This window comes from Mesitornis unicolor, unplaced genomic scaffold (assembly GCF_000695765.1).
Source record: "Mesitornis unicolor isolate BGI_N332 unplaced genomic scaffold, ASM69576v1 scaffold20804, whole genome shotgun sequence".
Classification (NCBI taxonomy): domain Eukaryota; kingdom Metazoa; phylum Chordata; class Aves; order Mesitornithiformes; family Mesitornithidae; genus Mesitornis; species Mesitornis unicolor.
In genome coordinates this window covers 25,359-49,118 of record NW_010178396.1, presented here as the reverse complement: position 1 = coordinate 49,118, position 23,760 = coordinate 25,359, and the positions used below count along the sequence as shown (strand labels likewise).

General features: G+C 36.2%; 1 protein-coding gene across 1 annotated transcript in view; it reads left to right on the top strand.

Annotated features, from left to right (window-relative positions):
- The window catches only part of LOC104539028 (otogelin-like), a gene marked incomplete at both ends in the record, with an annotated part of 61,894 nt that overhangs the window by 14,703 nt on the left and 23,431 nt on the right, over positions 1-23,760 (top strand). Inside the window, 12 exons of the mRNA XM_010182448.1 lie at positions 3,457-3,595; positions 3,866-4,000; positions 5,090-5,236; positions 5,729-5,848; positions 6,804-6,920; positions 8,391-8,547; positions 9,563-9,589; positions 12,376-12,540; positions 14,607-14,885; positions 22,233-22,350; positions 23,037-23,116; positions 23,505-23,760. The exon at positions 23,505-23,760 is cut by the window's right edge and continues 1,622 nt beyond it. Coding sequence (XP_010180750.1) covers positions 3,457-3,595; positions 3,866-4,000; positions 5,090-5,236; positions 5,729-5,848; positions 6,804-6,920; positions 8,391-8,547; positions 9,563-9,589; positions 12,376-12,540; positions 14,607-14,885; positions 22,233-22,350; positions 23,037-23,116; positions 23,505-23,760 — 1,740 coding nt within the window. The remainder of the gene's footprint in view (positions 1-3,456; positions 3,596-3,865; positions 4,001-5,089; positions 5,237-5,728; positions 5,849-6,803; positions 6,921-8,390; positions 8,548-9,562; positions 9,590-12,375; positions 12,541-14,606; positions 14,886-22,232; positions 22,351-23,036; positions 23,117-23,504) is intronic.

Genomic DNA, 23,760 nt, shown 5'->3' with positions numbered 1-23,760 from the left:
AGATCACTCAAATACATGCAAAAACCTACTCCTTTTACTAGCCAGTATTGTAAATGCAGCACATACCCTATGTCTACATTACCCTGCAAAGTCTTCTTGAACACTCTCAATAGAACATGGGACGCTACCATTTCAATAAGCTTCACAAGATGATTTTAAGACACACTAGTGTCCTCATAGATCCTGCCTGTTTTCTTTGACCACTGTTGAACATTGCAAGCTGTCACTAAGCAGCACTATTTGTGCCTCAGAAAAATCAGCTGTACTGCAAAGCATCAAGATACTATGGTAGTGGTGTAGCCTCTCAGCAGAGCAGTTCCTTCCTTTTGCCCCCTTCTTTTAGCTTATCAGGAACATTTAACTGGTGTCACTACTGTTCCTGGCCTGCACAGCTCAGTATAGAGTAGTACGGTGAAGACTTGTCCAGTCAGCACTAGTCACTGCCTTGTCTGGATGTCATTGCCCCCTCCAGCCTTGTGCTGACTGCCTACCTCTGCCTCTCGTCAGGTCCTCAGTATCTGCTATAGAAGATATTTGTAGCCCTTTGGTCGACTGGTGAAGCGACTTACAAGCCATCTCCACTGGGCAGGCAGGTAAAGCGAACCGGGTTATTCACCCCCTTATATCCAAAGGCCTCTCCAATTGGACCTGGTGTGGGATTGCTTGCATCAGAAAGAACTATTATATCCCATTTAATCTGTATGAGACTTCACCAAAGGCAGTAACATTGCAGGCAGAAAAACACTGGATATTTAGCCTTTTCTCTCTCTCTTTTTTTTTCTTCCCCTGAGGCCAAGCCCACTAATTCAAGTACAAACTCTTAAGGTTTTCATGGCTTTTCTAGTCTTCTGTGTCCAGAAGTAAAGGCAGATTAAGCGATAACAGCTTTTTTGCAATCAGTTGTCCACAGACAAATGGGAAGTCTGAAACAAGCTCTTCCTGGTACAAAGTGTAGAAATTCTTTGAGACTGATGTGTGTCTACAGAGGGTTATATTTGATATGTCAAGGGAAATGAGCTTTTTTACTCATGCAAAGCATGAGAATACACCTGTGCAAACAAACCAACTTAAGCACTCATAGCAGTTGTAATTACTTTAGTTTACTTACTGCACAGAAGTAGTGTGCACTGATACTAGATATCATCTTATTCATATCTGATGTAGTATTAGCAACATAACTATTAATCTGTTGAACAGTAAAATGGCAAATAAAATAATTTCTTAAATTGACAAAACTATCCAGTGGAGTGTCAGGAACTTGCAACCCAAGCTCTAGAGTCTGGCTGAACTGCAGTTTTAAGTTTCCCAAGTTTGGTTTTCAGTGCAACTGCCTGATACTGTTTATTTGTGCTGGCAAGATTAAAAGCAAAGGGTTATTATGCTAACTGAAGGTATCAGAGCAGCATTTTGGTGCTGTGCTGTGCAAGGTAAGATGGGTGGCACACTTGGCCATGCTGGTTTGTTGTCATACAGTGAGACCACTATTCAGCAGATGCTGGTTAGATTCTGTGGCGGCTGAACTGGGCCTTCTGTGTTCTTAAACAAATACTTATGGGAAATACTTTTTTTTAAAGCTAGTTAAAGTTTGGAAGGTGCTAGTAGCTCTGCTTTTTCCAACTAGGACTCTCCAGATTCTAACAAATAAATGTTAGTTCAATTAATATGAAACAAGACTGATGCAGATGACTTTGAAGACATTATGTACCTCCTAAGCCCTTCCTTCTGACTGTATATGTGTAAAGACTCCTGAGAAAGAAAGTATGCAAGGGAGCTGCCTGCTTTTCACATGTTAAGAAATGTTTCTGCCAAGCCCTTAACAGATCAGCATGTGAAGAAGGATTTGAATTAGGCGAAGAGTAAAACTAAACCCTGATATCTCAGAGAGAGGATGAGATGTAGTACTGATTTGTTCAGTCCAGATATAACTTCTTCTATTTGCCGCTCTCTCCTTCTGCTGGATCAGGTTCCTGCCTTAGGTACCACTTCAACGTGACTGGTACATATCATACTTGTAACGTATTTTAGCCATGTGCTTAGTGTATTTACACATGTAGTTATACGAAACACAAGTAGTGGGCCAAATCAATGATGTCTTGGAAACAGAGCCTTGGAAAATCTGGAAAATTATTCCATGTTGGTACAATTTACATGTTAAGGGAATAGAAGGAAACATGATGCTACTAGTGATTGGAACTGCCTAGATTTTCTCGATAATGGCTGCTCTTTTGAAAACAGTGGTGTTCTGACCCTGTCATATATGATAGAAATATGAACAGAAAATAAAAAGCTATACTGACAAAAAACTTAATACTGCTTGCTGCTTCAGTATACGAGATGCCAAACAAGTGATTCATCAAATATTTCCTTAAGTTGGGTTAGTACTTTAGTTGTTAAATGTGAAGCATTCATTTAATCAGGAAATTGAAGATTCAATATTTTTGAAAATAAAGCTAGGTAAGTGCCAAAATTATATCACATGCTGTATTTAGTTTAACCTATATTTATATAATATACCTGTAGTAAAGCTGTACCAGGGCACCAGCTCTGCTGTCTTTATTGAGGAAATTCTTTAGTTGTTCAAGTGATTTAGAAACATAAAAAAAAACCCCAAAACATTTTAAGAATGACTTTTGGATTTGGGAAATGAAATTATATTTATTACTTATAAATCTTGTGTCATTTCTGAAAATGTTTAGATTGCAAGAGGGTGATGCAGAAAAAGACATAGTATTTGGTGCTGCAAAGCCTTGCTGTTAGGCAGTTACAAAGCAAAGGTAATTCGGAAAGGTCTTAACAATCACTTAGTGTGATGAAAGCATTTTGGTGCTTAAGGCAGCCATAGACAGAGCTTGAACTATTCTGGAAGCCCCTAGGGCTTGGGAATGATAATACCTAGGCATCTGGAGGGGGGGGACGGGACCTATCAACCCAAAACATGGATCTTTTAAGGAACATAAGCATCAAAATAGTGCTACTGAAATTTTTCATTTACACTTCTGTGAAATTCTCATTCAGGCAGAAAGTGAATAAAGACTGTGGTAATAAGACACATTGCTTGTTGATTCCAAGATTCAGCTCATATAGAAAAAAATATTCTATGAGAAGCTGAAAAAGAAAGCTTTATCCTTCTGGCACATTATTGATGTGAACTACTGGAGAAGAAATTGTATTACTTGGTTTTTGTTTCAACAAAAGAAATGCCCTTTTGGTGTCTATATGTTCTGGAACCCATGAATTCTAACAGGAAGAAACACAGACTATATGAGTTTAATATGTATGTTTGTTTTCAAGAGAATCAATTTCCGTATGCTGCTTCTAGTTAACATTTCAAAATACTTCTGTCCATAGTTACCATACTTGCCTAGCTTTTGCTTTTTTTGCTTCTCAGTGCAATAGCTGTAATCATCTGTCCATGGTTACAGTTGATATTACCATTATTGCTCATACATTTTTCAGCATTTGCCAGCATGGATCGTTTCAATGCGTCTTCCATCCTTGCCCATCAATGTGTACTGCATATGGGGATCGGCATTACAGAACATTTGATGGACTAACATTCGACTTTGTTGGAACTTGTAAGGTTTACCTAGTTAAGGTGAGACTTTTTTGTTAAGCTTCTGTAAAACTGGATTTAAAAACTACCTGTTAAAAACTTGACTACTACTGAAGTAACTTCTACTTACTTCCTATCTGTACATTTTATTGAGACCTGCATACTGTTTTGTAAGCTTTGATGGTGCTTAAACTTTGAATCATACATAACATGATAATCATACACTGAGGTTTCTGCTAATTGAACTATGTTACAATATACTTGTTTATATTAGTATATTTTAAAGTGTCCATTTCTTTTCTTTTCCTTCAGAGTACTTCTTCAACCAGTTTTTCTGTTATTATAGAGAATATTAACTGCTTTAATACTGGAATCATTTGCAGAAAGAACATTTTCATTAATGTTGGAAAATCTCTTTTAATATTTGATGATGAAACTGGAAATCCAGTAAGTTCAGTCTTTCACACAGATCAAAAGGTAGCAGATGTACTGGATGTTTTTTCCTTTGGTTAGCAAAAACTTACTGTGTCATTTGAGTAGCAGAGGTATAAATATCTTTACTGTGAATGCTGATCACGTCTGGATTCGCCAGTAGAATCCTTAAATGAAGTCTTGTCTATATCTCACAAAAATGTTAGATGAGTTGGCTGTAACTCTTTTGTTTGAACTTAATTCCTGATTAGTGTCTTAGGAAAAGTCCAGATATTTTTTAAAAGTCTGTGGAAGTGTTGCTATTGATTCTATTAGAAAGAAGAGTTTAATCTAGTCTGGAATGTATAGGAAGAATATTCCTGTACAGCTGTAAAAAAGAAATTGCAGTCTCTGGTATATCTTCCACAGCCTTAATTTAATTTTTGTTTTGGCCAAACTAAAAACTCTATTGCTGTAAATATTTGGTGTATTTAGTATTTTTAATACAAATAGTACTATTTACAGTTTATGAGCTGACTATAAAAAGGAAGTTGTATCTTTTTGTATGAGGTATTGTGTAATTCAACCAGACATCTTAGTTCATGCCACAAGTAATTTGGACTCTGAATGTTATTAGATGGAGAGAAGAATTCTTTATGTGAATAAGATGGTGATTTCTGGACACATTTATACAATTCCTTATTTCAAGAAAATGCTCCATGCATCTTTATACTGATCTATATTCAAAACAAGCATGTAATTAACACTTTCTGAATGCAATGATGTATAACTAAGTATAAAACATAACGAGGAACCTTAAGACTCTTTTTTTTTACCTTCCAGATGAACCATTAATATTTTAATTTCACTGAAGTGAATGTCCTGCAAATTTTATATAAAATCAAATTTTAAAATAGGAAAATCATAGAAGTGCAACATAGTTCATAATCAAAATCCAGACCACTTTTGTTTAAGCATTTATCCCTGTGTGGCCTCCTGTCATTTTTTGGATGTCTGTTTCACAGCTGTGTCATTCATTTTATTTAGGTGTTTAATTTTCTGTTACGTGAACATTTTGTAAAGACATTATTTGCATTATAAGCTGCCTTGTTTTATTTTGAACAGAGCGTATCTAGTTACACAGATGAACTACAAAAAATACAGTTATGGAAAGCTGGATTTTTCACTGTTGTTCATTTTCCTGATGAGCACATCACCGTTCTTTGGGATCAGAGAACGACAGTTCATGTACAGATGGGCCATCAGTGGCAGGTAAGTGGAAGTCAACACTCTTACTGCCATTCTCTGAGTTATTTATGTAAGTCTTATTAAGTAAGATATATTATCATTGCTCAGAGAAGAGACAACGCGTCAGAAATCATGTACGAAATCAGAGACATTCTCCTTCAGTACTCATTCCTTGTATGACTGGAGCAGGTGTTATTTTGCTGAAGCATAAAAAAGCACATAGCTAGCAAACAGGTTACTTCTCTGAACAAAAGATTAGCTCCTTTCTCAAAGGCTTGGAAATACTTAGTTAAAAGGGAAAAATTATTGGTGGTGTGAAAATATTTTCCATTGCTTTATTATCATGAAGAGCTGAACTGTTTTGGCTGAAATTTAACTGAAAACGATAAAATTCTGGAAAATTTATAATTAGACAACTGAAGACAGGAATTTAAGAAGCAATTCTTGAAAACAGTTGTAGCTGGTAGTGTTTTGTATTATGTGGAAATATGTTTTTCTGTATGTCTTTTTTCCCAGGGTGACTTGACTGGTTTGTGTGGAAATTTTGATCTGAAGACAATAAATGAATTGAGGACTCCAGATAATTTTGAATTAACAAACTCACAAGAGTTTGGAAACAGCTGGACAGCTGTAGAGGTACTTAGTAGAAATAATGTGTTTTCTAGTAGATTTTTTGCTGTTACATCACGTAATTTATCTAGAATGAAATCAGAAATTTATTCATGGAGTTGTTATCCAGGCAGCAATACAGAAGGCAATATCAGTGGTTCTTACAGATATCATAATCCATTCAGAAGAAGAAAATAATAACTTTTTTTCCTACAAGGGCTGTAGTGTAGAGACAGCTGTACAATATTCTGAATCTGCAAGTATTTTTCAATACCCTGTTTAAACAGTAAAGCAGTTGTTTTTCACATTATGGAAGTATTGTGGGTTCACTTTAGGCTGTGTTGTCAGTTTAGCTGATCTTTCATAGTTAGGAAATATTTAACTGTGAAACCACAGCAACTGAAAGAAAAAATACATTTTCCACATGCTGTAAAGTTAAAAATTGAACTTTTTGTGTCGTGTGTCTAGTGGTGGTCATAGAAATGTTCCTTTCTATTAGCTAGAGTAAAAAGATCTAATTTCTGACACTTTTAATGCTTGTCATCTGAGTAAACTTTATTTGTGTAAGCTAGACCATGCAGGTGTAAGGACTGCAGATTGGGACAGCATGGCAGCTCTGTTTAGACCTATATGTATATATGTGTTTTTCTGCTGTTCTCAGATAAATGCAATATTTCTTCAAATTGTGTGCTTTTCCTTTTCTGCAGATTAGCATCCCCTTTTAATTACATGTCTGACTCTGGCTCTTTAGTTTCATAAAGGATGCATTTGGTTTGTTTCACATCTCTTTTATGGAAAAAAACCAAAACCAGAACCAATCAACAACAGCAACAACAAAAAACCACACACAAAAAAACCCAAACCAAAACAAACAAAAAACCAAAACTAACCAACCAAAAACCCCCACAATTATGCTTTCCAAGTTCATACACAGAGTGGTTATTGAACAAGTTTCTCGTCTTGATTTTGTTTTCTGGTTAAGTGTGTTGACAGCTCTGACATTCGAAATCCATGCCATTTGAATCCGCTTAGAGAGCCATTTGCCAAGAAGGAATGTGGAATACTGTTAAGCGAAGCATTTGAAGCTTGCCATCCAGTGGTGAGTTGTGGTCACATATAGAAAGATGTGAAAGTGAACACAGTATCTAGTGATACTAGAGAGAAACTTTTCAACTCTTCATCCCTTTATATCTTCATCTTGTCTTCCATAAACCAATAATTTTGACTACTATAGCAAAAGAGAGCACAAACAAAGTCTCACCCATACCTGTTCTGATTCTAAAATATGAATGTTTAACTGGACCTATGAGAACTATCTGCATTTAGCTGACCTAGATAGTAAGCCACTTTGGCACTGATTTAGCATTCTACAATATGGGTAGTTCTATTAGTCCCCTTTGTAATTAATGCAGACGAAATTATACTCGATTTGTTGGGTTTTTTTTAAATCTCAAGCACTATTTGCATAAACATAACCACTTGTTTTGTTTTGCATTAATGTATTACATAGCACACATATTTTCCAGACATATTTCAATACATGTACAGTTTCCTCTAGGCAGTATCAGATGTGAAAACTCATTCCTAGAAAAAAAATGTGTATATCTCCTCACTCAGGCAACCATCTAAGGAAATAAATGAGCCATACTAAAGGTTCTAACAGTCAACAGGCTCAGGTTCAGTTAGAAAATGAGGGAGAACTGATTTCCAGAGCTAGGCCTTATTTGAAAAATGACACATCCCAAATGTTCAAGTATTAAGATTGTGTGCATGGCTTGAAGAGTGTAAATGTCAGAAAGCTTCCTAGTGATGAAGGAGACGTCATATGAAAGACAACCAGGAATCTTCCAGAGTTGCTTTGTATATTACTTGGAAAGAAAGTAGAAGCTGGTAAAGTTGCATTAATGTAATGTCAGTTTAGTGTGCTGTATAAGGCAGGTAGCAACTGAGTTCCTCATGCGTGTGTAAGTATTACTCAAGTGTAAATCCATGTAGAATATGTAACAGTTGAATAAGTAATTAGCATTGACAGTATTCTTTGATATTTTTCTTCTTTTCACTTAAGTCTTCAAAATAATCTAGCGGAAAAACCACAAATCTGCCTGTGCATTGTCTAACAATATGAAGAGAATGAACCACTTTCCCATGAAAAGAAGAATTTTCCGTCTACTTTATTTCTTAGAGTTTATGTGTATCTAACTTTCCTAACACTTCTGAGATTTATTGATGTGTGATCAGTTTAGAGTGAGAGTTTCTCTTATTTCAGAAGCTTCTTTGTAGTTTATTATGGTTTAAGTATTAGAAAACAATAGAAAACACAAGCTGACATCAACATGTTAGTGTGCATGCTCTTAGTCGGTCATTAACAATGTTTTACTAAGTACTGGACAAGATTTTGTGATGTGTTCTAATAAACTGTTTTTCTTGTGTTTCAGGAAACATTTAAATTAAAATCTTTAATCCTTCCAAATCTTTTATATTTGAATTTGAAAGAGACATAACTTTGTATTGGTGTGATGTTGCCAGTGCCTATATGAATATTTTTGATAAGTGATGTTTACATTTCCAGATCGATGTCACTTGGTTTCACTCAAACTGCTTGGCAGATACATGCGGTTGCAACCAAGGAGGTGACTGTGAATGCTTCTGTACAAGTGTATCAGCATATGCCCATCAGTGCTGCCAGCATGGAGTTGCTGTAGACTGGAGGTCCCCTAGAGTGTGTCGTAAGTTTACTCAACTAGCATCACCAGTGGCTGCCACGCTGCATTCATGAGACCCAGCCCTGAAAGATCAATCATGTTAAGTTACCTGTTGCCATGAATTGAATCACTAAGCCAAACCAGTAGGAAGATGAGCAAGTGTCTCTCTGTGTTCATTCTGGTTTAGCTGGATTATGTGCTGCTTTCCATATTTGTGTGTGGTACTCTTCTATTTTTAATTCTTTGTCCTATGATGTGAAAGAAGTCATCATGAGTAATCGATATTAGGATAAGGCATGTGTCCCACAAACAAAAATTACAAGGTTAACAAACAGTACAGGGAATTTCCATCTAGAGAGGATTTCACTTCTTAATAAAGTCTAGGAAACATAGCTGCCTTACTGCTGGCCACAGAGAGTGTGAAATAGAAACGTCTTCTGAAGAAAAACAAGTAGGTTTTAAGTGGGACTTTGTCATTACTTTAGCATCCCTATTCAACAATGCTTTGAAGCCTTTTTCTATGGCACATAGTGCAATTGCACTGACAAGAGACAGTCATTTTCCCGAAGATGTGATTAAAAAAGGCAAGACAGGAAGAATGGAAGAAAACAAGCATTTTTCTAACTTTACAGTTGCAGAGAGAGGGTATTGCGCTTGCTTAAAGTCATACAACAAATTTGACATGGAGCAAGAGGGTTACTCTATTTTTGATAGAAATGAAATGTGTGTTTTAATGTGAACATGGAAAGACAGCAAAGCTTAGTCTTAGCCACTAGAGGTCACAAAAAGACAGCTGTAAGTATGTAAGCTTAGTATTTCCCGCTAGAAAACAATATTTTATTGACATTAGTATGCTTTAAATTAGTATTTTATTTAAAGCAGTAAAGTAAATAGCTGGCAATAATTTTTATATAAACTTTTGTCTATGATATAACTTAGCCAAACATTTGGTTTACCACTTAATCATAAAGAGTAATAGAAAACCTGTTAATCTGCAGAATACCTTCAACAGCATTTCTTTTCTTTTTATTTTTTTTAGCATATGATTGTGAATATTTCAACAAAGGTGAGTCCTAAAGGAGCTGATAAAATGTCACTAGAATCTTTGGTTTCTTTCTATAATTCTTAGTACTTTGTATAAAAATAATTTTGTTAATGAAAGCAGTTGCAAATTATTACACTATTTAACTAGCCAGCATTCTGTTTTAATGTTTTCTATTGCTTTTTGAAAGCTTTTTATTTTCATAATTTTTTTTTTTAATTTCTGGGCCTTTCCAAAAAAATAAGTGTTTAACTAATTTTCTTTGCATTTATGGTTCAAGATTAAACAACTGAATCATCAAGTAATTAATAGACTATTCAACCCAATCGTACTAGAGGCACTACTTGAGGCATACTACACTTCAAAACGGAGTGTGTTAAACCGATTGTGATCTCCTGTGCAGCCTCCAGAGGGAGCTAGCTATTAAGATATTTCTACCTTTTGTGCCCAGACGAATAACTCTCCATTCAGGCATGATTGACCCAGCTTTAAGTTCCTGAGTGACAAACATCTCTGCTGCATTTGAATGGCTCTCAGAGAGAGGTGCAAAACTTGTGCAAGGTGCTAGAGTAAAACTTGAATGTGCACTGGGTGCTGTACTGCTGTGTTAACACTGGAATCCATGTTCAGACTATTTTAAAGATATACTACAAGTGTCTGCATAGTTAGATGTGGTATACATACACACACTGCAAGCCAGCCTGATGTGAGGAATGGTCAGGACTCCTGCTATTTATTCTATAACTCTTTTTATCAAGCTCCTGTGGAAGCCTGTCTATCCAGATGACTCATGATATTTTGGTCTTCTGTTAGACTCCATATTGCAGCAGCTCAACCCAAGACAGATATGAGAGGGACTGAACTTAAATTAGAAGAGACTTGTGCAGTTTGCTAGACCCAAATGATATGGCCAAGAAACTTACATTTTCTGATATACTGACTGATGAAAAGATTTTTGAGTGAGGTCAAATTCCTAATGCAGTAGAATTTTATCTAAATTACTATTTAAGCCTTTAAATTTATTTAAGTAAGGGCAGTTGAATATAAGAGGTGATTGCAGTTTTACATTCCTTTTTGGTTTGTTTTGCTTTATGTATAAAATACAGTCTGATACTACATAGATAATATTATTGCAGATTTAAAGTGCAGCACCTCTAACATCTGTGGTAGTAGAGAAGTGAAGTTAGATGATAAGATGTACTTTTAAAATGTGGTGTTAGTTTTACTAGTTATTGAAATCTCACTGACAGAAATTAGTTGAAATAGTGGAGAGTTGTGTACGTGACCAGCTTGTAATGAACATGGTTATGGTACATTTCTCACTTTGTATCTTCCTACTGTTTGCTAATCCAGCTCATCAGCATTCAACATAGGATGTTTCAGAGCTGCCAATGGAGGAAAAAAATCACCTCTGTGCTGATGATTTTCTTCTCTACCTCAAATGCAGTAGCGTTGCTCAGAATTACTTAGTTTTGGAGACAGGAAGGTTAAGAAACTGTCTTGAACCAGTGAGAGGTTTTCTTCATGTAACTTTGTCATGAATCCAGAGTGAAATAGTTCCAGTCCTACTAGAAGCAGGAGCAGAAGCCTTTTGTCTTTGGTAAGGGGAAATTCCCAGTTGGTAGCTCTGGTTTCTCAAGTTTTGGATGGGCCTCAGATATGAGAAGTAAACATATAATAACTTTTCCAGAACACTAGATATTTTAAGTAATTTTTAGTGTTTTTCAACTCACTGCACTGAAGGTAACCCGGTAACACTGTACATGTTTAGCTAGGCATGGGCTTGTGTCCTAGCTGACCACCTATTTATGCCATTGGAATCTAAAACTCTGGTAGTTGTGCAGCCTCCTTAGGTTTTCAGAACTGTTAATAAATCTTAAGATTAAGGATAACCAGAATATGAGGGCAGGCTGCAAACTGCAGTCCAACTTTTAACCTGTTGGAACAGATTTTAAGGATTTTTGCTCCAAATACCAGCTGAAAAGTTCTGGGACCCTTCTACCATATACGTATGCTTGCCATGTCTTGGCTTGTGGTTAAAATAGTAGTGAGGTGAATTGCTCATGTGTGGTCTAAAATACCTGGCTTTAACAGAGAACTGTACAAAATAATTTCAAATAACATTTAAAAATGAACTTCAAAATACTTTTCTGCAGTGTAATTGGAATTAAGTGAGAAGGTGTGACGTCGTAAGATTTGTGAAATGATAACTTCACATACTTTTGGCTTTTTTTTTTTACTTATAGGTAAATTACGGTAATTCTTTTGCTTACAATGCTGATTTCTTCCTGTCTCACTTCCTAGGGGTTATGTTTGTACCTACACTGTTCAAGGAGTTCTTTGATACTTGATGACAATGAACTTTTATTCCCTGCAAAATGCCTCACACTTTGGACACTAATAAAATAGGTTCTAAGGAATAGTAAGAAGTGTATAATCAGTTCAACTATACAAATAAACAATTTAGAGGGATCCCAGGGTGGTCTGTTTACTTCTAAATCAAATAACCAAGAAGTCCACTAACTTTAAGAAAGTGACTATGAAACCAAAGTGGATGAGAGGGAGGAAAGGGATAAGCTAATCATGAATCTTGAAAACTGAGACTTGGTATTTTTGAGAGTTTTCAGAACAGGTATTTTTCTAAAAGAGTTTGCCTTTGTTTTGGTTGCCATTATAGTTCACAGCACCAAGAGCTGTTTTTAGAGTGGAAAGATGTGGTTGTCATTTGTGTGCTGTATCATAAGGTTTAGAGCTCTAAAGCATTTGTGACACTTGGCATGAAAGGTAATTTTTTTTTTTTTCCTCAACAGCTCTGGGCAAGGGCCCATACAAACTGGTCAGCTATTTGGATGGACAATTGGCAATGGCAGTGAAACTGGTAGATGGTGTTGTTTTCCCAGTGAGAGAAGATGTTGTTCCTGGATATGCAGTGAGCTTTATGCTGACTTCAGGACTTTTTAAACCCAAAGCACATGGTAAAGTTACAGTAACCTAGAGGCTTAAATAAGGCAAACCAAATTCTGCCTTTGAATACAAGCCTATGTTTAAGAATAGCTCTGAGTCAAAAAATATTTTCTTTATCTGTCAGCTGATTGTGCACCCTAATGTTGTCTGCCAAAATTTTCATTTAGTTGGTCTTAATTAGATGATTGTAGTTTTATAAACAGATACTTCTAGTTGAAAAGCAACAGCCCTCCCCATCCTAACCTTCAGAAGCACCAAACCAGTGTTGTAACTCAGTGCTCCAGATATGTGTTGCTCCCTCCACGTTTCCTCTGGTAGAACTGGACATGAGAAAGAATGGGAGAGAAATGATACAAGAGAAGTACTTTCTAGTTCACTCTGCCATGATGGCTCATTGCTTGCCCACTTGTACAGAGATGCTCACTGACACTAAACTGAGCTGTGTAAGGGTGTATACAGCGTGTTTACCTCCTTCAGGCTTCAACTTAAGTTTCCACTGAAGGAATGTGTTGCTTAGTCAGCAAACAGAAGAAGTCTTGCACACCTTCAGACAGGTGGAGAAAGCTTGCAAGAATATATTCAGCACTTTGTGACATTGATTAAGTGCTAGAATTGTCTGCATATGCAATTGTTATGCCCACGGAGCACCTGGTTCTCAATACAGTTTCACTGCCCAAAGCCCCCTGATCAGCTCTTCGGACAGCCTGAAGGTGGCCGTCTTTGCATAATCAAAGAAGAGATATGGGTCAGTTGAAAAAATGACAACCATTTGATTAGTAATACTTCTGTCTGTAGAACTGACACAAGAACTCATGTAACAGAATATCCAGGGCCAGATTTCTTTTATTAGTCATAGTTTTAAGACACTTGTATATTGCACTTAAGTTTGGAAAGGGAAGCTCATTCCTTCTTTTCCATATAAAAATCTCTAGCTCAGAATTTAACCTAGCAAATGGAATTTTGCATTTGGCTGTGGAAGAGTTTATGCAATCAATGTGATACTTTTCATATCACGTCTTCATTTATTTATCTGTATTCTTAGTTCTTTGGTACCTCAGAAAAAATGGATATGTTGCATCAGTTAGTTACCAAGTTGTTACTTGCCAAATAACTACTTGCTACAGACAATTAATAAAAAGATATTCACAGGTGCCACTGTATTTTCCAGATTAATTGACCTTCTTGTGCTCAGAAAACAAGTTGGTCTTCTAGAAGCATTTTACCAGAATGTGATAGTCTGTCTGTTTAATAGAGGTCATTTGTTTTCTATGCATTCTTTTTTTCAAGCAATACTACCCAGGCTTGGAGGGTTAGTTGATTTTACAGTAGTTTAATGGCCATTTTCAAGAGAATAGCAGAGTTTACAGTGAAATAGAATGAAGTCATTCTGTGAGCAACAGATGCCTGTAACAGGCTCAAGATTTGCCACTCTGCAATTGGTTGTACAGAGGCTTGCTTGAAATCAACAGTACTGTTTTCAGGGTAAGGTATCACGCGGGTACATTTGCCAGAAAACAGACTTTGCTGCTAACATTCTTAGGGAAAGGTCTACAGAGGTGACCGCTTAGAAATTAAGACACAAAGCTGTAAGCTGAATGCAAAATACATTTTTGTAATTTATTTTTAATGAAAGGCTGAGCTCTTAAGCTATAAATCCTGATGGCAAACGTTACTTTTAAAGCTAGTTAGATGAAGTTCAAATTTTTATTAAAGAAATGGCTTAGTGAAGGCTGTAAACTGTTCTGTTTGACTGCAGGGTGATATTACAGAGCAGAATACACAGCAACTGAGCAATGTCTTTATGCTGGTGTGGGCAAATGTTTTAATCTACTTGTATTCCCGCTGAAGTCGGTAGGTTATTTAGAAAACTAAGTATCCACCAGAACCTAGCACTCTGAAATCCATATACAGTATATTTTCTTACAAGACTTAGGTTATTTTCACTGATGAGACCAAAGTCAGTTTTCATAGCTCATGTTACTAGTATCAGTGGTGGTATATCAGAATGAGTTCAGTTTATTACGCATGTATCAGCAAGTAAATGAATTCTGAGTGGTGGTTTGTTGTTTTTTTTCAGATTCCAACTTGATTTCATTTGAAACAGCTGAGAGACCAAATTATTTTCTTCACTTGGCCTCCAATAATACTCTTATTCTTTCTAAATGGGAAAAAAGTGAAGAGTTTCACAACAGATCTACATACGTCATTCACAAGAATACATGGCTTTCAGGATACAGTTCCTTTGAGTCGTTTGCAAAACCAGGATACTTCATCCACATATCAGGCGGTTCAGTTGACCTTTTAAAGTACCGTCATTCAGAGGAGTTCAGACTGTCAACCCTTTTTAAACTTGTAGGTAGGTAACTAAAATTGTATTTTATGAACAGCAGTTTGCTCCACATGAAAACAGAGGGTAAATGGTATTGATATTTTCAGAGGTGACAAGATTGCTTACTTCTTCCCTACATCACAGGGATCTGTGAGTGATCTGTGGCACGCAAGCTCAAAATTTTCCCTGAGCTTTGTAGTGACGATGAGATTCTGTTTTCTTGTCAAAAGCCATTAAATAGCCTAACACACAACTTTACTATATTTACCAACTAGTTTTGAAAATATACAGCCCAGTGTATAGTTTCTGTGTAATGCCTGCTTTGTAGGTGGTGAGGAAATTCTTAAGGAGTAGAAAATTCATGCTGATGAATACTAGATTCACAAAGGAAATAGGAAACAATCGAATGCATTTCTAAATGATAAGGTCTGTGAATAATGTTCTCTCGTCCTTTCCCTCTGCCACCAAGAGATAGTTTTCTGTACGGTGCATTCTCATTGTGAGCATTGTGGCTGCCCCAGAGGTTGTGCCATCCAGTGCTAAAGACACAGCTTGTAGATTACACCTCTCAAAGCTCGTGTTTCGCCTAAAAAATACCTTGACCTTTATCCACATACCCACTCACAGAGGCTCAGCCTTAAGTGATGTTATCTGCTAGTGTTTCAGGTGCTATCTAAGTGGAGATATGTGTCTCCTCTTGGGGATCTAGGTGACTATTTCTCTGCTATTTCTTGGACAACTACAGCTCTTGAATACACAGCATAGACTGCTGTAAGAGTGTTTCTACCTACTTGAGAGATTCCCATTCCTGTAATAGCAGTCCCATTCACTGAGACATAATGTAGGAGATATTCTTAGGACCCTTCATAGGAGCTGGATGCAGAAGTTGCTCCTACAGCAACTGATGACAAAAAACACACATTAAAAAAAAATCTCTAATAAACCAAGATCACTCCTTTTTAGTTTAATAAGGCAAAGAAATAATACGAACAACTCCTTTAGCAACTTAAACATTTGAGAATTATCCACTGAAATGATGATGGCCTTGCAGGTCAAAAACAAGGGCAAGAAGTTGTATTGGCCTATAAAACAAAGCATAGCTAATAATTCATGAAACCACCATTTGCTTTTGTGTCTGCTTGTCCTGATATGTCAGATACGTCAAATGCATTTGTATAACTTTATTTATGAATTTCAGCAATAACTACTGCTTACCATAACCACTGGCCTTTGTGGAGTATATAAAATTCCAAAATCACTAGAAGTGTTTATTTTTACATTATAAAGCCTTTTATTGTGCTGTAATTTCAAATGCAGTAGTAATTTTTTTTTATTGGAGTAGCAGAATTATTTTAATAGCTATTCTTGGCAATACAATTTTTAAAAAATCTGTTTATCATTCTCTGAAACCATAATCCATTTAACAAGTAAATTAAAAAATAAATAAATATGGTAACAAATGAAGCATGACCTGGCCGTGTTTTACAGTGACTATGCTGAATCTCAGAACAGACAAATCTGAAGCAGGCACTGAAGTCTATGACAGAAGAGGCCAACTGTATGCCTCATGGAGATTCTTGTCATCAAAACATTGAATTAAAGTGTTAATGGTGGCATTGTGAATCTACCGATGTTTTGCGGTGCGTTACGCTGACAGCCTAATGCAGCTGTTGACTGGCACACTCCAACTTCAGAAAAAAATGACAGATTTTGTCATTGCCAAATGCCTGTTGCCTCTTGACAAATGCTTGTAATCACAGAGCTGTTGAGGTTTTTGAACAGCAGAATTATAGAGCTAATACTATTACCAGGATGATCGTGCAGCATTTCAAGCAAAGAACTTTCTTTGGACATAACAAAAATATCTCCTTTAGTCTTTTATCTTTGAGGGAGGAATGAAGATGGTTAAAACATGTTCCAATTCTCAGTGGTCGTCCATTAACGCCGAGTGGTATGTCTTTTCAAGTGTGAAGTCTTTACTCTGCAGTCATTATACCAAAAAATCCTATCTATGCCAATGGAAAACTAAAACAATTTACCTCAGCAAATGAGATCAGATCAAATGATCAAGAGGCATTTCATTAATCACCACATCCGAGGGCTTGGGTTTCAGAGTTTTATAAGCAGAGAAACATAGGGCTCGAATCTTTCTCCAGTGTACTTTCACAAGGGCCAGCCTGCTGATGTAGGGTAATTACATGGTCTAAAAATACAGCAGCATTTGTTTAAGTTAATGGAAAAGTTACACCAGCTCCAGAGTGCACAGGCAAAAGCATATTGAGTTTCCTGCTGACTATTGTAAATGCTTTGCATATTAGATCAGAAACTCTTGAACTGGGAGCAGCTATTCCTGAGGAATCAGAGGATAAATATTGGGAGCAGAATAATAGGCCCAGTAAATCCCCTTGGCCAGAAAGTTCCTCATGAGACTTCTTCATGCTCTGTGACGCACATTCAAAAGGAAGAATTTTAAATGACCTGATCACCACAGCAAGAGATACGTGTTTGTTTAATGTTGGCTGACTAGTCACTTTTTCCAGTTTCATAGCAATAAATATTGTTGCATTGACATACTTCGACTATAAATTGCACAGATATGATGGGCTAGCACTGCAAAGTATTTTCCATGAGAAATCACTTCAGCTTTTAAACGGAGTTATTTTCATTATACTTAGATTTGTCTGCTGTTCTGTTCCCACAAACATTTGAAGGTCTGAGTTGATAACTGAATTTTAATATCTAGAGTATACTTACAAGAAAATACATTTTGCATTCTATGCAGGAATTTTTACCTGCAATGGATTGGTATGCATTCAGTCAAAAGAAGGAATACACTTAGTCTTACTGGATGGGCAAGCACAGAGTGCTTCACATTTGAAATTGTTGGGAAAATTATGATCTTTTAATGGATATAACTGTAATTTTCTTACCCTTTTTTAAAATCATGTGCTCAAGCTAGTTACCTTTTACCTTTCATAGAATTATTATAATATGCTTTACCTTTTCAGGATCCCTATGAGTTAATTTTATATATATTTTTAAAATGTGGCTTGCCCTATATAAATTCTGCAGCAAAGTTCTTAATAATGTTATGTGCATTAATAGCTAATTTGCTGTAAATAAAAGGCCTATCTGAGAGAGAATTTTCAGCTAAAATTAAAATCTCAAAATGCTATGAGTAGATGCACACTGCACAGAGGTATTTATCAATGTGTAAGTTTGATACAAGGCATTTTGAGTTCCTATTAATGTTTGTATCTTAATTAAATGAAATATGTTCAGAGACCAGTACAAAACCACAAATTAATTTTAATCAAAAACGTTTTTTTACAAAAGCATCTTAAGTCAGATTTATGCACGATATCATTGACTATTTTAACTTTGACTTACTCTTATCCACTTCCATCAGTGGAATTAATTTTCCAGAATGTCCTATTCTACTTAAAATCAGTTGTTCTTAAGTTTAATTTGAGCTCATGTGCTTTGTCAGTCCAAAAGATCATGACATGTGGCCTGGGGCTGGATAATGCTGAGCAACTGCTGTTGTACCTGCAAATCCCAGGTATGTCACTGAACGTATCTGCTCAGAAGATCTTGAAATCAGACTGAGGTTACTGTAGAATTATAACATCTTTCCTACTTATAACACAAACATTTGGCCTCCCATTTTTGACTGAATAATAGGAGGAGATAAAATACTTGTGTTAACAAGATTATATTCATCTAAGATAGTAATAGTAAATGAAAATGAAAGTATTTGGGAGGTAGATAATGATACTTGGCTTTCAGTGATATTTTGGCTGAGCACAAAGTTCAATTTTTCCAGTAATATTTGCTTACACTTCTTATTGCAGAAACTTAGAAGTCATGGGCAGAGTTTGTATGTGTTAAGTGGGTAGATAGGATTTCATGTTTCTAAACTTGTAACTGAGGAGATAGGCAATCTATGTTACTAAGCAGAGTTTTGCTGCGTTTATAAATAGAACTAATTCTAAAGCAAATTTTGTTCCTGCTAGGTTTTTTTTTAATCTTTGAAAAAAGTAGCAAAACAGGAAAAAAAAAAGTGTCAGGTAAGAATGAAAATCCAAATAATTTTTTCATTATTTCTAAAACTTTTATTTTAAATGTAGCTGGTTTTGTTAAATTAAATAGTAATTTTCTGAGCATTACATGAAATTATTTATAACACACATATTCTGAGAATAGCAAATTTTGTCCCTGCGAGGTAGAAGCATAGAAAGAAAAGGCAGGATGGACTTATAAACAGTAGGAATTGTCAACACACAAAGATGGGGCCAGGTTACTAAGAAAGGTTGCTGTGGCTCAACAGAACATCATAGTCTGTCAGCAGTAAAAAAATGAAATTCTTCATTAAATTGTAGGAACCACTCTTATTACCACAGAATTATTTTTGGAAGCCACAAAGAATAAAATCATAAGTTACAGGGAACAAAACGCTTCTCTTATATATAAGCAAGTGAGAAAACAATAGAGTTGGGGAATATATTTTAATATATTGTCTTTGGCAACATATATGTACCATATACCTGCATTCATACACAGGCTTTCTGCAGTACTATAACTTGTCAATATGCTTAGCTCCTGTCAGGTAAAAGACCTGTGGGCTCGGTTGGCATGTCAACTGGATTGACTGTCATCCAGGGCATAATTTACCGTTTTCTGAAGGATTTGCTGTGTCACTGAACAGAAGACAAATTCAGCAGGAGACACATGGTTATTTTCAAATGCCAAGACAAATCCTCTTGAGGAACACATGCCTGATATAAGAAGCTTGACTCATTGTCTGTAAACTGTGTATCATTCTTTTGTTGTGAGTGAACTGTACTGCTGCACTGAGTACGGTAAGCTCATATTACTAGATGCTGTGGAGGGAATCTAGGTATTTAAAAAATGGGAAGCATGTGGTGGAGGTGGCTCATCAGCTTCCTGGCTAGCATAAAGCATTCGTGCTATGACACTGGTGGAGTTCAGAGTTTCTGAGCTGTGATAGTTTCTGTCATGAGAATAGCAGCATTGTAGTAACAATTTTTACTACAAGGTTCATTAATTCATCTGTTCTCCATACTTCTTTCTGCAGAAGTAGAGACAAAGTTTGCAGACAAACATGACTTTTTTTCTTTCTTGACTGAAAGCAGTGTTTATGAACCACTCAACAAATGCTATGTGATTATGTAGAAATTTGGCCTGTTTCCTACCAGTGCATGCAACATCATCAAACTCTGAACTTAATCTGTAGGAAAGCCTGAGGAAATTGCCTGTGGTGATGGTTTAATAAAAATCTTAGGTTTATTTGGAGAATGGGAGATGGTATGTTAATCACAGCACTTGGAACTGTTAATTTACAATCACCATTGTGCTAAACTGGGAAACTAACATTCTTTGTTGTGTTACAGTATATGTTCTGCAAACCTTGTGCCGTTATTGTGTGTGAAACTTCTGTGATTGTGAGACTTGTGGCAAGAGTTAAAAGTTACAGGTCTGCCTCTGTACTTAATCTAGGGTTGTCTGGAGATGAGTGTTATTAGATTCCACTCAGATATACTCTTATTGCTGGTTGTTACTACCCTTGGTAATTGCCTGTGCCAAAAGGTCTCTGATATGTTCTTTTTGTCATCTTTTATCCTTAAACCACTCTGACCTGTCAGTGCATACAAAACCCCATATACCAGTCAGCAAAATGCATTGAAGTAATTCCCTTCGCCCATTAGATTTTAGCAGCTGAAACTGGTTTCGCTAAAAAGGGTTACAGACAAATTCAGTGACTTGTACGTATCTTTTTATGGTAACGTAACTTTATAAATGCATTTGGTACTGTAGTAGGAATGTTTTCAAAAGCAGTGATGTTACATCCTTAAGAGTGACATGTAAAAAAGGATAACGCTAGATGGCAAAATGCACACTCTTGTCTAAGTTTGATTTATAAATTTGATTTAAAATAATTAATTGTATTATATAAAAAAATACATTAATGGTTAATAATGGCAGAGAGGTAATTATCTGTAAGTGCAGATGTCCCTGAATTGTGGGAGGAACAATTTCTTAGGATCTTCACAGAAAATTTTAGTCTCTAAGAAGGTGTAAAAGAGGTACATTCTTTGTATCTCAGTCAAGCAAAGATCAGCAAAACTTAAAAGCAGACTTCAAAAGACCAAAACTGGAAACATTTTTTAAGTAGTGAGCATTTTCTTTCCAGCCATTAATGTGAACATTATGAGCGACTACTCTTTGTAGGCTCTGAACAACATAGCTCTAAAATCAGGTTTACTAATCTGGAGAGGACCCATATGTCAGGGTTCTGTAGGCATAAACATAAACGAAGTGTCACTGCCCTGCCCTGACTGCTACAAGAAGGAGCTGGGGTGGGCTGTCCTAGTTCAGGCACAGTAAACAACTGTTGTGCCACATTAGGCTGTAAATAGCATCAGTGCATCCAATTGGTCATTTTTATTTTCATAGCAATAATTGTACTGAATGAACATAATCTTAGTTTTGCTTTTTTTTAATAAAGAAACATATAATTTCATTGTTGATATGGTTTTTAAAACTTAAAAACAACAGCTCTAACTTGCCTGGCAGGATTTTCAAGTGATTATAATATGCAGTATATATGGCTAATTCAATGTCGTATTTTATACTACAAATTGTAAAACAGCACGCAGATCCAGCATTCTTTAAAATATTCTGCATAAATGTAAACTATTTTTCTACATTTTAAAGACCTTAGCAGTTTAAAAATTTTATTTGTAGAGACTACAGGTAGGAACCAGTAGGGACCCTTCCCTTGATTCTCACCCATTATAAAAGTCCAGCGCAGGGACACAAAGATGATTGAGTGGAGCATCTCCCTTATGAGGAGCGGCTGAGGGAGCTGGGTCTCTTTAGCTTGGAGCAGAGGAAACTGAGGGGTGATCTCATTCATGTTTATAAATTTGTAAAGAGCGAGTGTCAGGAGGAAGGAGCCAGGCTCTTCTCAGTGACAGCCAATGATAGGACAAGGGGCAATGGGAGCAAGCTGGAGCATAGGAGGTTCAATCTGAACAGGAGGAAAACTTTTTTACTGTGCAGGTGCCAGAGCACTGAACAGGCTGCCCAGAGAGGTTGTGGAGTCTCCTTCTCTGGAGACATTCAAAACCCGCCTGAATGTGTTCCTGTGCGACCTGGTCTGGTGATCCTGCTCTGGCAGGGGTTGGACTGGATGATCTTTCAAGGTCCCTTCCAACTCCTAGTATTCTGTGATTCTGTGAGCAATATGAGATTTAGAGCTGTTGTGAAAGTAAAGCATGCCTCTTAGTGACATGTATCTCTGTGTGTTCTAGAAATATGTGAGAATAACAGATCTTAGTTGTTTTTCAGATGTCAAATTTAAATTTCCATCCCGTTCTGTATGTGAATGGCATTATGATGCCTGCACAAGCCCTTGTTTCAAGACATGCAGGGACCCTTTGGGAAAAAACTGTCGGGCAGTACCAAAGTAAGTATCTGTGTTGTTATGGAAAAGTGTGTAATTTGAGCAATATACTTATGCAGCATAATAAGAATATGAAGGCCCAGATGTAGACTCAGTATAGCAAGAATATGTTCTTGAATAAGAAGGTAACTAAAGGAGAAAAGAAATGAAATAATACCTGCTGTGTGGCTGCTACATGAAATTGGCATTTCAATTGTTGGGTAAGTATTGTCAGATTCTGGAATGAGTAGTATTTTTATAATTTTCAAGCTTGGGGAGGGGTATTATAAAGTATTAATAAAAAGACATTATTCCAAGTTTGTTTCAAATAGTCATGCCCCTACTTTTTCATTCATTGCAACAGCCGTGTCTGTCCTTGCGTTTTCCTCCCAACTGGAATTTGTGCTAAGTTTGGTAAAACTGGCATTTGGTGTGTAAAAAATGTTTGGCATTTCTTAAGCAATATTGAACCTGTGACCTTTCGTTTAAAAGACTGAGTATTGTGAAGTTCATGCTTTAGCTTAGATCTGAGTGATAATGGAAGGCATGGCATTGACATTCTGAAGGAGTATACTGAGGTGATGAGATTCGGATAGAACAAGACTGTCTACTTAAAAATACTTCAGAAATAAATTCTGTTTTCCTAAAATTAAATGCCTGATCCAGAAGATACTGTTCAAAGTAGTTAATATGAATTGTTTTTATTTTAGGGTGGAAGGATGCATCCCTGCCTGTCCTCTCAATATGTTGCTGGATGAAATCACTCAAAGATGCGTGTATTTTGAAGACTGTATGTTTGAAAAATTATATATATTATGTATGATACTTAGCTTACTAATTTCTCAGGTCTTTAGTGAAATTTTCAAATATAAGTAGTTAGTTACATGAATCTTAAGCTCACTAAACATACATTTTTGTTAAAATAATTTACTCCTTAAAAATCTGAGACAAATTTTAAACTAAGTCAGACTTACTTCCTAAAACATTTCACTAATATTAGATGTGGAGCAAATGATTTAATGAATTTATTTTTTAATTTATCTATGCATTTTGGAAGTTTAAAGACAATTTAAAAGATCAGAGTTATGAGTTAACGTAACTTCCTTCTAGCTCTGCTAGCTTCATGACTATAATTATTGATAAATTTCAGACTACTATTTATTTGTGTATGATTTCAGGCATTGAACCTGCAGATGATAGTGCACCTTTGCCACCCAGCATTCAAACGTCTGCATTTTCACACATAACGTCAAGTACAATGGCAGTGACCAGTGAAGCGGTAACTTCATTTGCTGTACCTGAAGCAAAGGACGTGGAAACAACGCCTGCTTCAAAATTGAAACTCACTGCACCTACAGGGAAAACTGAATTTTCAGCTGTTACATCTAATACAACACTTCCAGTCATAACTCTGTCATCAAATATTTCTTCACA